Below are 14432 nucleotides of genomic sequence, written 5' to 3' on the forward strand. Positions count from 1 at the left end.
CCGGCATTATTAGTTTCGCTTCCTGCAATCTACATTAACCACGGCAACTAAATTGCACGTCGATAAAACTGTCGGCGTAGTCACTCTCTCACCGTTGCAGTAATGAGCCCCCAGACTATGCTTTACCTCCGAGCGTGATGTTCAACACAAAACTCTTTATTTATATTTACTCTGAACCGTGTTATTAATTTGTGCTTGCAAAGCGTGAAATCAGAATATTGTTTCCTAATATGTTTATAATTATCTTCGCCAACGAAGAAGATAATGTATCTCCGTTATTACCTCTTTAAAATTACCAAAATTTATCAGCCAGAAACAGTGTGCATGCCACACTCGTTTTTTATGGTTTATGCTAATGTTGGCCATTAAGCCAAATATGGTTTTCTTCATAATTTTCAGATGATTTACAGATTCTGTTTTCTTTGTTGTGATAAATCACTACAAGAATATTTTTCACACCAAAACAACAATTCTATTCTCATTGTGTATTCTAACATTAACCAGTGTTAAATGCATAAAATACTACCTACTTTTACAAAAGCTTTATGCGGACGTTGCTTGACTTTATTCAATTAAATAGTTGTTTTTGCATTGATAGAATTCATTTTTCAATCACTAATGAGTGCTAACCTAAAGTCGTAAACTATTAAGTACTTTACTGTATGTACCTACATAAAAGCTTGTTAGTGAAGTTAATTAGAAGTTTTAAATAAAAAGAAAAGTAATTTCTTTCTACAATGGTTATAAAACATTTGTTGAATATTCATAGTGATGAAACTACAAGAAATACATTTTATTGTAAGAGAATCAATAGGAGCTACCTACATATCAGTTGTTCTTGTTAATTTCTATTTGTTTATATTAAAGAAATATTAAGCGATCAAATTAATTTGTAATCAACTCATTCATGGACGTGAATCCGTATGTCTTTTGCGATTGATATGCATAATCTAAAATTCTCAAGATCTAAAGTTATACATCATTTTAAAGACTTTTTATTTGCGTTCTTGATTATGCTTGAAGATTTACGTATTTTTTACAATAAAATTTCATTTAAACTTGCCACAACTTTAGCCTTTAACTGACATCTTATTTCACGTCCTCCACTTAATTCAACAACTACGAGTATGTAGCTAACTTAAATTTTAGACATTTCTCAAGTATTTATTGAAATACTTCAAAAACATAAAACCAAATTTTCTATCAGTTGTAGAAAACATAGTTTAGTATATTACATCTGTTTCACTAATAATTGAAGAGCTTATTGTAACGTGATAAGCCACATAATCAAATTATTGAGAAATATTACTTTGAGTATGAGAAAAATCTATGAAATTTATATCTTGATGTTATAACTCCTAGGTTTTTTGATAAACGCAGTAACTCAGACAGTAACCTCCATAATTTTTTGGCTTGTCTAAAGTCTTAATGTCATTTAAAAAAATGTGTGGCTTGTCACGTTTTTGCAATAACCCCTTCAATTATTTTTAATTACTTGCAGAGTGTATTTTTTTTCTATTTACATTCATAGGAAACTTTTGTCTTAAAATTGAATATTTTATCACTTATTTAAATTTTTAACAATAAAAACGAAACACCCTGTGTAGTTGTGTTAAGGTTAAACCAATTATAATTTACAGTTTAAAAGACAGACATGTAGGCCGACAATTTATAGACCAGCAACATCAACCTGTAATTATTATTATTGATTGTTATTTTTTATATAAGGTTAGAAAATTTATCGTATGTTGTCACCTCCATATTGAAAAATAAATTTGCGTTAACAAAATAATATCTGATATCATCTTTGGTGAGAATATTGGTGGCAGCCATAGTCACAAATTTTGTTTGTATTTAATTTTTGTAAAAAAATGTTTGTTATGTTTTTGTGTTGACATGTAAAATTTTGACTTTTACTTTTGATGATACTCTTTGAAAGCGTAATACCTAAAAACAGACATTACCACCTCGAGTGCAATGTTACTGGCAAAAAAATATATAAAAAAAATATTTTTTAAAAATAAGCTTTAACTTAAAAAAATGTTCCAAAAAGTAAAGAATATTTTTCTATCAGAGAAGAATTTATTTTTTACCTACAGCGTAACTTTTTACAATTTATAAAAGCTCACGGGAATAACCCATGTGTGTGTGCAAAATTTTAGCTTGTTCGGATAACAAAAAAACTGTCTCAAATAGTAATGTTGAAATTTTAACCCTCAAAATATCTTCATTCTTGTGGGAGATAGAGGGTTGACTTTGTTCTTAAAAACCCTAATAGCTTGTAGAGTTTTTTCTGCTCTATCGAATGGAGTTGGTTTCATCTTCGTATTACAATTAGGGGTCGAAATATTGACAATTGTTAAGTGTTTATTCATTATTAATAAAAGTAAATATTATTGTGTTGTTACGGAAATCACGTGTGTATGCAGACGACAGGAACCGTCTCAAATTTGACCCGCAAAATGAAAAACGATGTAAGAGAAGGTAGTCTAAATTGTACCATTTATTGTTTTTTTTGTGAATTCTGGAAAAAATGCTTGACACAAATCACCCATGTATGTGTGTGATAGGTTGATATTTTTAACACCTTATTTATTTTTTGTTAAATTTTAAGAAACAACTTTTGTAATAATAATTTAAAAAATAGAAGGCTTACAAGAAATACAAATTTGGCAACCGGTTGCTTAAATTATACCACTTGGTATACTAAATTGTATTATACAATAAGTTGTTTTAAAAGTTTTTTAGCTAAAAATGTATAAAACCATAAAATCACTTCTTACCGATTAATTTTGGTTTTTGGATTGAAAAAATACTTTAATCTTATATCAAATAATGCGTTTGATTTGAAACTAAATGTTTTTATTTTGCATTGTAATTGTATGGGTACAACTTAGGAAACCAAACAATGGTACAATTTAGTGTACTGACAGTTAATAAACAATAGGGATTACAGCCCAAAACATAAGGTTAGAAATGTTTTTTTTTAAGTAAAAAGACGCTAAATTACTTTTTTTTCTTAATTTTGATTATATTGTATCTTTATCAATGTTTTGCTAAAATAACAAGAATCTAGCTCACTAGGTTTAAAGAAATAGCGGCATAACAATTTTAATTTATATTAGCTGTAAAAAAAATTTTTTTTTGAATTGTTTAAATTTTACAATATACGGTCAATAACATTCTAACATTTCTAACTATAAAAATTAGGGTTTAAACTTTAAAGGAGTTTAAAGACACTGGAAAAAACTATCTTAAGCACTTTGTCGGTTATTGATAGTTATAGAAGCTATCCCTAATATCGATATTTTTTTATATAGCCGAACATTAAAACATTAAATACCTTAGCTGTTTTACATGAATCATAAATTTTATTCAATTTTTTATATTTTTCTGTAAATGAAAATAGATAAATAGATTGTATTTTTATTAACTTCTTTTTGAAAGGTTCATTGTAATTCGAATTTTTGTTAATTATTTAGGTAGGTAATGTTTTCTCACAGTTGGTAGGTAGTGCATTCGCAGATTCTGCGAGTGTTGTCTTACATATTTTGTTGTAAATAATGACTACTGTAGTGACTTATTTGTAAAGTATAACCTATTTTTGCTTTTTATGTATATGTAGTTGTATATGCAACGGGTGTTTTTTTTTTAAATTTGACATCAATGACATGCATGAAAGTTCGATTGTGAACAAACGAATCTGACATGTGACACCTCGCCAGGCGTATTTAAAATTGTGGTCCGTTCACAACACTCAGTCATATCATCGCCAACTATGACGCCCAATTCAAATAAACACTCGTTATAAATTGGAAAATGCTCACAATAGTAATTTACGTTAAACTCCGGTAAGTTAAATATTATAGTAGAAATCAGATGTTTGCACTTATTTTCTAGCAAGTATTTTATTTGTACTCTTATTAGTGGTGCCTACGAGCACGTCACTAGATATTTTTATTTTTTATTAGTGTTGTTTTTCGATTTAGAATATGTGGTTGCAATATTTCTCAATATTTAACAAACACATTAATATTAAGAGGTTAATTTATTATATTAAAATATTAATATTATTAATTAATCATACCATTAAACATACGTTTCAATGCAATACCTCCTATTTAAATAATTCCCCGATTCTTTTGGTTTTTATCTTGTTATTGTTAGTCACCTGGTTAGAGTAGTATACAAGGTGTTTGTGGATTGCGAGCAAATACTTTAACCACTAAGAGAATTTGTTATGAAAAGTCGAATTGAAGATCAAACAAATTCCGTATCCAAATTTTATTTTTGCAATTTCCCCCCTATGATTTTCACGAGCCGTTCAGTGTGTCTGTCCTTGTTAATTTGAAGTAAAAATATCAATGAAAATAAATTGCATTAAATGTTGACCGTGAAAGTTTTTATACAGAAAAAAAGAAACTTTTTGTCCAAAAAAATTATCACTTGTTTACAGGTGTCAGTTTAGTTATTTAGTTAGTCGTTAATGCGCTTTCGCGTGAATTGTGCACATTGATTCGAAATCAAATTGTCAATCAAGATACTCAAACGACAAATTAACTAGTGTACAGACATCGCACTTCCAAGACCGATTTTCACTAAATGTTTGGGCAGTAATCATTGAAGATCACCAAATTGGACCCCACATATTACCTCAACGTTTGTTTAACTAGTGCCGTTTATCTGAATTGGAGTGGAGCTCCATCAGATTATGTTAATATCGTTACCAATGGATTGAACAATCATTTTCCCTAGAGTTGGTTTGGTCGCCAATGACCACCGCGGTCACCCGATTTAAATATGTGTGTTTTTTTGGGGGTTTACATGAAAGAATTAGTGAATTAGTGTACGCAGCTCAAATTTATGCGAACGCAAGCTTCCCTCGCCCGAAGAGTACAAGAAGTGTGCATTGACAACGAATGACCACATTTCGAGCATTTTTTTATAATAGCAAGTATTGACCCACTAACATTGACCCTAATGTAGCGATAATTTTTTTGTCTTTACGCTGTTTACGTTCCAAAGTTTTTTCTTATGAATAATTGTAAACATGGTATTAAGACATAGGCGGGGACGAGTTTTCAGCCTCAATTTATTTTTATTTTTAACTCAGAAATGACGTGCTTTCGACAAAAGTTGGAATAACGAAAGTTGTTTCTTTTGACGAGTCCTATTAGTGGTTAAAATATTTGCTCGCAATCCTCAAACACCCTGTATTTTCTTAACAAGGCAGAATTTCTGTGCAATATGTACCGACTTGAGGTCCTTGGAGTGTCGGTTTGAATTCGCCTGCGATCGTATCTGGATCTGGCAATTTGAAATTCATAAGAGCGCGTAGAATAATTGGACCCCATTAATGAGTGAGCTAACGAGAGGAGAGCGCATAAGGGGTCTATTGGGCCACCGCCCCTCTGACCCTCGCTAACAAACGTCGAGCGCAGTTGGGCGGCAGTTGTCATGTGTCTTGTTAACATTTTTGGCGCTAGTGTCGGTGTCCGGTTGCGCGACCGAGCCACTGCCGCACACGGGTGGTCCTCTCTTGATTTATAACACCGCCAACATCATTTAAATAAAACATTAAGTACATTACTGACGCTCTGTCTTTTACTAACGCACCGAGATAGAAAAGGTGCGAAACATCACGGTCGTGAATTAGAAAGGGGACTAATTTTTTAGGACGTCGCTAGTTAGCGTCCAGAGGGATGGCGAATTTAATTGCGTGAAATTAGTGCAAAAGGTATGTGGAAGGAGGAAAAGTTTTACGGAAAAATTCAATTAAAGACAAAATATTTGCTATGGAAGTAACGCCGGAATGGCAATTTGCAGTTCCTAATTCACTGTTGGAAATACAAAAATTAAAGGCCTTTTCTAGTTTCAAATAATTTAAATAATACACATGGAAAAAAAATCGCCTACCGCGGGCTAGGTAAAGTAAACGTAGTCTATAATTATTTAAATTAAAATTAATAATCAAGGCAGACGAGGCAAATCCGAGTCTGATAAAAGTTCAACTACTTTTTATCATTCTTTACTTACATCAAGCAACAAAATATAATAAACTACTCTAAAAAATTAAAGGAACAAAAAATTTTCCAAATTTTTTGGTGATTTTTGAAAGGCTGTAACTCATCGAAAAATGGTCGTATCTAGATTAAAAAAAAAAACATTTTGAAGCTTTAAGTTTCTAGTTTTGAGATTTTTTGACAAATATTTTTTCTGTGCTACAGTTATCACGCAATTCTAAGTAATAGCGCGAGAAAATAAATTCTAAATTTTTATTTTTTTGTTTTTGATCCACAGACGTGGAGAATATTTTTTAGTTAAGTCAATTTATAGGCCGGATAGCATGTTTAATATGCTTTCTTCATATTCTTTTTACAACAATTTTTTGATGAGATATCTGACTTTGAATAAAAAAAGATCCTCTTGTCTTTGATCATTGATATCTCAGCAACCAATGAGCACACAGAGAATATAAGGGTAGTGTCAAAAACTGGAATAAATACCTTATAAGATCCTCTTATGATTTTTTGGAAAATATTTTTTTTACCTTTAACATTGGTTTAAAGAAAAGAGAAAAAAGTAAGTTTTTTATTGTTTTAGTAAATTTACCGCGTATTTACTAATACTATTGAGGACACTGATGTTTTTAGGTGTTTTTACAGCTTAATGTTCCATCTATATCCCTGTAAATTTTTAAATCGATTCATCAAACCGTTTTCTCGGACCGATTGATCAAAGTTTTGCAAAAGAATTAAAGGAACAATTGTACATATTGTTTCTGAACATCGTCTAATTTTTGTTAAGATGAGAAAAATTTTTTTCAACTTTTTTTTACAATTTTATATTTGTTAAATTTGAAAAAAATAAACAAAAAAAATTTTGATTTTTTTTTTAATTAAGCAGTTCATTGTTTCTTAAATGTTTTTACTTTTCCAAAAAATAATCAAAAAACAATTTTCTTTTATTCTTTTTTATTTTTAGCAAATAACTAATGCAAAATTAACAAAGTCGAAAAAAATTGTTTTTTTCATTTTGATAAAGAATAGGCAATTATTGTTCAACATGTGCAATTGTTCCTTCAATTCTTTTGCAAAACTTTGATCAATCAGTCCCATAAATTGGTTTGATGTATCGATTTAAAAATTAGCAGAGTTGTGGGGGATACTTTAAGCTGTAAAAACACCTAAAAACATTAGTTTTCCCATCAATATTAGTGACTAAAACAACGCAAAAAGTTACTTTTTTCTCTTTTCTTTAAATCAATGTTACAGTTGAAGAAAAATTATTTTTCAAAACATCATAAAAGGATATTATAACACATTTATCCTAGTTTTTGAGACTACCTTTATATTCTCTGTGTAATCAGTGGTTGCTGAGATATCGATGATCTAAGACAAGATGATCCTTTTTCATTTAAAGTCAGATATCTCAGCGACAAATTGTCGTAAAGAGAATATGAAGGAAGTATATTAAAGGTAAACAAACATGCTATCCGACCTATAAATTGACTTAACTAAACAAAATTCTCCACCTCCGTAGACCAAAAACAAAGCCATAAAAAATTAGATTTTTTTTTCTTGCGCTATTACTTAGAATTGCGTGGTAACCGTAGCACAAAAAACATATTTGCCAAAAGATCTCAAAACTAGAAACCCAAAGCTTCAAAATAGTTTTTTTTTAATCTTGATACGACCATTTTTCGATGAGTTACTACAGCCTTTCAAAAATCATCAAAAATTTGGGAAAATTTTTTGTCCCTTTAATTTTGTGGAGTAGTAGGTATACTTAAATTTGCATTTTGAAAAATCACTAAACTTATTCTGATTTTGTTTGTATAAAAATTAAATTTTTATTAGAAAAACATTATTTAAAAAATGCTGAAATAAAAATACTTGTACATATTTTAGTGCTACCTGGCTAAATTATAGCATTTTAGTCGTTTTCAAAGAAATTACATTAAGTGCCGGTTTACAAAAAGCGAATTACAATTTAATTTAAAATTAAACAAATAAAGAGTGTCCCAACAGGAACTTGGGGATTTAAATTTCACATTATTTATTTGAATAAATCATTAACTATGGCTTCGACCACTTCATATAATTTCGTCATAGAGTTGTTGTGAGCGTTTTTTTGGTTTTTTGGTCTTGGGAGTTGGAGACGCAACTCTTTGATGCTTTCCAAAAAAGCGCTTTTCTCACCCCTTAGACTCTCATTCACAGAGTCGTAATCGTGACCACCAATCAGTTTCCTCAAATCCTCAATTTTTGCGTTTAATTCCACCTCGATGGCATTTGCCGAAATTAATTTGCATATGTTTGATAAATTTATTAAAAATTAAAAAAAAGAATCGAAGAATTGCTGTGTGCAATAGGAATCGCGGTGGACATTTATCCGATATCTTGTTCCACATATAATTTTGAGGTTTTTACTTTATGTTTATGTTAATAAATCGTTGAATTTCTAAATACTACGCATGTTATTTGGAATTTAAATCCACAAGTTTCCGTTGGGACACCCTTTATATAAGTAAGTTAATTGTCATTTATTTTGCATTGTCAAATGTCAAATTAACCGTGAGTGATAATTTGATTGCAATTCAATATTCTGTAGAAGCCATTCAATGGGAGTTGTTTTTAAAGTGCTATGCCTGTTATGCCTCGCATTGATTTTGTGAACTGTTCATCCAAACAGCACTGCAATATTCCGTCGTTGAAGAGACTAATGCACGAGCCGTGACATGAAGAGTTTTTACATTAGAGCCCCAAATTGAACCGACCAACACACGGCATAATAAGCGCTATCAACATGCAAATAATCATCCATAAATTAAATTAGAAAACCTCCTAATGTCGTTAATACCATCCATTTTTGATAAATGTTAAATAGGTACTCTAAAACAATCTCCCTGATGAGGTGTTAAAAGTTTTAAATGGTCTTTTAAAGATAATTACTAAAATCACGCAAAAGCACCTAATTAAATTTGGGTAATTAAGTAGGTTGAAGTTGATGTGCATCATTGTGTATTGGCATTATCAATTACAACGCTTTCGCTTAAAAACACATTAAAAGTTTGTTTGTAAATTAACACGTTTTATTTTTTTCCAAAGACAATAGTGAAGCATCAGTGATACTTACATCACGTTTCGAGAATTACCAAACAAAATTACTTCGAACTTAGCGACGACTTTTACGGTATTGTAAATTTATTTGCACTATAAAATGGCGAAAGATCGTGTATTCTAGTTAACTTAGATTTTTTCAAAACTTGAATTACTTGATTAGTAAATTGTGATAAACATTAAAACGTTCAAATGCGACTTTATTCGTGAAGTACAGATGTGGAAAAGATAAGGTCAATTAAGTCATCGTTAATTACTTTATTGGGTTGTGACAGTTGTTTATGAATATCGTTAACGCAAAGCCTTACAAGATCTTAATCGACGTTCATTCTTTTTGCATACCAGCGAATTTCTCAATTGAGAAACAAATCAAAGTGTAAGGTGACAGAAAATAATGGGTTATTGTTGAAAGAGAGTAATAAAACAGTCATGATGGAAGAACAATATTTATTTCATATTTACAAGAAAGAGAACATTGCACAATTTGCTATAATCTAAATATTTAATCAGTCTATTTTTAAGGCTTTTATCATACATAGCGATCTACATCTACGTAACTACTCGTGTTATTTTCACGCAAAATTTCAAGCAATAATGACTTATAAATTACGCAACTACGTATGAGATATGACTTTCTTAAAAAAAATTAATGCTCTACAAATATGTACATAACAATACTAATATAAATGATTTGTACATAATAAATACAATGAGATCGACTTAAAACTATAAAAAATATATTAAGACGACAGAGGCAAGTCATCCTCGTCGCACGCCACTGTCGAGTGATTATAAAGTCCCTGCGCCATCAGCTGCAACGCCAATGGATTTTTCTGACCCGAGGATTTCTTGATTTTCGCTCGCTTATTTTGAAACCAAATTTTGATTTGTGCTTCATTTAAACCCAACTCAGCACTTAATTGCTGCCTCCTTCGTTCAGTTAAATATCGATTTTCATTAAACTCATGCTTGAGGCGTGCCAGTTGAGCACTGGAGAAAGCCGTTCTAGGCCTCTTGTCTTCACTGTTGGGTTTGGTCGTTTTTTTCATCCGGCGTGAACGCGGCCCTATAACAAAACATAAGTTTACAATTGGGCCGTTACGGTCCTGGTGTGTTTTGATCAATAGCGTGTCCCTAAAAGGGATATTCATGACAAGAGTAAGGTCGACATTTGTCTCTAATTAGAGCAATTGTGGCGCAGTTTGCGAACTGCAGAGGACATTAGGGAGGTATTAACTCGGTTGAAATATGGGGTCGGAAGGGCGCAACTTATTATGGGGCCATTTAAGATGAGCAAAAGACATTATTGATGGCTTGTTAGTGGCTGGTAAATTTTAGATCGCTGAGAAACAGGGTACCGAAAATAAATCGTTTAAAAAGCACTTAACCACACTGTTGAAACGTATGAATTTAAAAACGCATTTTTATCACATTTATTTTTAATTTTAAGTGCACAGTTGATATATTGATTTTCCTAAATATAGAATCTGCTGAAAAGTGTTCACATAAATCAATTTGCATTATGCAACCAGATATACACACATTAACATTCCTGTTTATCAGTGATCTCTCTGATGTCACTCCTCTGATGTATTGACACGTCGTCGCAACATCACCAAGTCCGAAACCGATATTTTTCAGCCTAATGTCGAGAATCAATCATCAAGCGTTCTATTGTTTTTCAGTTGACATTTCTCGAACAATTAGTGAAGGCTACTGTATTCTTATGAGATCTGATAAAAAGGCGACGGCGGTTTTTGCTTTTTCTTTGTCATACCCTTATGTTTCTTTACTTCGGTCCGCATTTATTTCAAGATAAAAAACACCGGTGAGGGTTTGATATATGACGTCATTACAAAAACTACCAAATAATCACAGAAATTATGCGGCATATTTCAGGTAGAAGGACTGCTATCTTAAATATTTGGCTAACCTTCCTGCGAGTGATTTAGATTAAAAAACGTATTTTGACGGCGCTAATGAAAAGTAGTTGTAGTGTATTTTCCTCGAAATTTTCTTTGTTATATTAAATAAGGTATTGTTTGTTTAAACAAATAACGCTACATATACAGGGTGTCTCAAAATTCGCACACTTCCTGGAAAAGGAGTAATTGAGTAGTCCCCCAGAGTACTGAATATGTGTTACTGTCAAAAAATTTTGACATATATTTTTTGACGTTTGACATATTCTTATGTCATGATACTGATAATTTTGTATACAAAAATTTTGTCAATAAAAGTCACAAATAACACTAAAGAGAGTTACAATTTAAGATACAGCTTGCTTGTTTCTTCTTCTAATAGCCTGTAGCAAAAAAACTTTGGTAAATTATTTTTCCAACAGAAATATAGAGTCAAAGAGCAAAATTTTTATAGATAGAATTTTGTTAACATTTTTTCAGTACTCTGGGGGACTACCCAATTACTCCTTTTCAAGAAAGTGTGTGAATTTTGAGACATTCTGTACAGTTATTGCTTTTCAATTCATTGACAAATGTTGACAATTGACATTTTACATACAGGACACAGTTATGGCTTAGCTACCAGATAACTTTTATAAATGTAAACAGATATAGGTATGTTTAATTGAGAGAAACTGATAAAATTTGAAAATGTATAATTACTACAAACATTAATTTTGTTCGTATTTTCTATAAATTAATTATTATGTACCAATATTCAATGAATTCAAATTTTTCTTCAGAAAAATATTTTTTTCATGTCTATAATCCCTTATAATAAGCTTATAGTGTCTTTTACGACTTTATAAAAATATTACTTATAACGATTATACAGAATTATTTAACTAAAAATGTGAGAATAAGCACCTATTTTTTTAATTGTTAAACTGTACAAAATTTGAAAATTTATTTTCAATTTTAGAAGTACCTACACATTTTTAAAAACTACAGCATCTTAAAATTTCATTCTACCATTTTTTAAATGACAAAAAGCAAATTGTATTTTTTCACGTAGAAGCCTGAAAGTAAATTTTATAAAAAATAAACTAACTACCCAAATTAAAACATGCTTTTATGGAAAAAAGCATGTTTTAACTAAAGCATGTTTTCCAAAGCTTAATTTTTTCTTTTATTTTTTATTGTATTATTATTTCTTAAGGCTCGGATTATATGCCAAATGCATATTTGTTATTATCAACAAAATTGTAAGTTTTCTATGCATATCTAATGTTTTTTTATTAAAATAAGTCAAATAAAAAATGCATATTTTGGCAACTTCAGTTCAAGTTAAAAATTGTACAGTTTAAGAAAAATGATCCGATTAGAAAATATTTTAAAGAGAAAACAACCGGTAATTCAAATCAAAAAAATTAGTATCCTGCTGACTGTTTCCGTTTTAAATTCGTTTTAGGTATAAGGTATCAAAACAAGCGTTTTTTTTTTTTTAATCATTTGTTTCCAAAAAATAATAATTAATATTAATTAAAGTAATATAAAAACGTAGTCTATAATTATTTAAATTAAAATTAATAATGAAGGCAGACGAGGCAAATCCGAGTTTGATAAAAGTTCAACTACTTTTTATCATTCTTTACTTACATCAAGCAACAAAATATAATAAACTCCAAAAAATTAAAGGAAGAAAAAATTTTCCTAAATTTTTTGGTGATTTTTGAAAAATGGTCGTATCTAGATTAAAAAAAAAAACATTTTGAAGCTTTAAGTTTCTAGTTTTGAGATCTTTTGGCAAATATTTTTTGTGTGCTACGGTTATCACGCAATTCTAAGTAATAGGGCGAGAAAGAAAAATCTAAATTTTATTTTTTTTTGTTTTTCGTCCACGGACATGGGAATTTTTTTTTAGTTAAGTCAATGCATGGGCCTGATAGCATGTTTGTTCGCCTTTAATATGATTTTTTCATATTCTCTTAGCGTTAATTTGTCGATAACATATCTGACTTTAAATGAAAAATGTTTCTCTTGTCTTTGATCATCCATATCTCAGCAACCAATGATTTATAAATATAAAGTGCATACATATGCGCATATTTTACGAATTTTTCGTGCATATAATCCGAGCCTTAATTATTATTATCAAAATAACTATTAATTAATTATTTTTAAGCCTGTAGTATTCTAAATAAATTTATAAATTAAATAAATCAAAAATTTTTTAATTGTTTATTTTCAAGAATTGTAAAAATAACTCAAATGATAACAAACTACTGTTCAAACAAAAATATAAAAATTTATTTAAAAGCCAATATGGCTCAAAGAATAATAACAGTGGGTGTACTTTTTTGTTATAATTTACGTATTTAATAAAACAAGATTTGGTCTCGCGAAAAAAACTGTGATTTCGTAATGGGTTAATAATTGATTCATCATAAACCTCATCTGAATCCGGAATATTAAGCAGATGTTGACCTTAACCGCTTATTAATAACCCCATCCCATCTTTACCTGAACTGGGCCGGTCCGAATACCGCGTGCAGTAGACCCAAGCGGGCCACAAGGTGGGCACCGACCCCTCATCCTTCTTGATTTCGTCCGGAGTGGGCAACAGCCCCTTCACAGGACTCTTTGGCCTTGCCGCTGGCTCCGGACTCGTTCCGATCTGCGACACGGCTTGGCACAGGCTGCCCAAAGGAGCTGTGGAGAAAGGTTTCAGGTCCTCTTTAATTTCATAGGGCTTGAAGCCAATCTTGGGGCTCGTGCGTGTCTTAAGTACGGCGCTTTTCCCGAATTCTGGTTTTAGTATGTTCCTGATGGAGTATTTGAGGGTTTGGATGACGGGTTCGGGCTGGAGTGGCGGTGACGGGGTTGCCCTAGGACTAGACAGAGCGAAAGACGTGATGCGGAAGAAGTCGTTCTTGAGAGAGTCCTGCGATATGGTGGTGCAGGTGTAGGGAGAGGTCCGGGAGGATTCGGGGGAGTTGGGGGATTTGATCTGGGTGGCCTCGTCGGTGGTGTTAGGGCTGGAGCGGTCCTCAAACGCCATTTTCGGTCATAAGTTCACCACACTCAAAGCCACTTGCACTGGGATCAAGTGTTTACTTCGAAAAGTACGCTGTCAAACTGAGTAAGTTTTCAAAATAGTCATCTTTATTACTGAAGGCTAGGTTTGGCCCCGCCTACGAATTCAATGCGCCTGTCTTTGTCTCTGCGCATTTGATTGTCTCTCTCTAAACTTGTCTCCCACCGCTATAAACGACAAATATGTAACATTACCTCAACACTGCACGAAAATTCAATAATCTCGGACTTAGATTTCTACGCCTTGTATTTTTTTTCCCGAAAATTTTAGTATTTTTGCAGCGACTTGTGGCATTATCGATTTTTCTCCATA

At 31.4% G+C, this 14432-nt stretch overlaps 1 protein-coding gene across 1 annotated transcript; it reads right to left on the reverse strand.

The window, feature by feature from the left end:
- Positions 1 to 9552: 9552 nt before the first annotated feature.
- LOC123010589 (homeobox protein engrailed-1a-like) lies at positions 9553 to 14173 on the reverse strand. The gene is made up of 2 exons (XM_044407602.1): positions 13547 to 14173; positions 9553 to 10188 (listed from the first exon to the last, which is right to left on the reverse strand). The coding sequence occupies exons 1-2, from the start codon at positions 14082 to 14084 to the stop codon at positions 9863 to 9865; spliced, it is 864 nt and encodes a 287-aa protein (XP_044263537.1). The 5' UTR covers positions 14085 to 14173; the 3' UTR covers positions 9553 to 9862.
- Positions 14174 to 14432: the final 259 nt, after the last annotated feature.

The sequence above is a fragment of the Tribolium madens genome, unplaced genomic scaffold (genome assembly GCF_015345945.1).
Source record: "Tribolium madens isolate multiple individuals breed KSU strain unplaced genomic scaffold, Tmad_KSU_1.1 Scaffold_91;HRSCAF=231;Tcas5.2_LG7, whole genome shotgun sequence".
Lineage (NCBI taxonomy): Eukaryota > Metazoa > Arthropoda > Insecta > Coleoptera > Tenebrionidae > Tribolium > Tribolium madens.

Bases quoted from the DNA above. Each gene is read 5' to 3' on its own strand.
- LOC123010589 (XM_044407602.1), bottom strand. From the start codon at position 14,084: ATGGCGTTTGAGGACCGCTCCAGCCCTAACACCACCGACGAGGCCACC. The intron at 10,189-13,546 runs GTAAAGATGGGA...GTTTTGTTATAG, and splicing joins TTCGGACCGGCCCAGTTCAG to GGCCGCGTTCACGCCGGATG.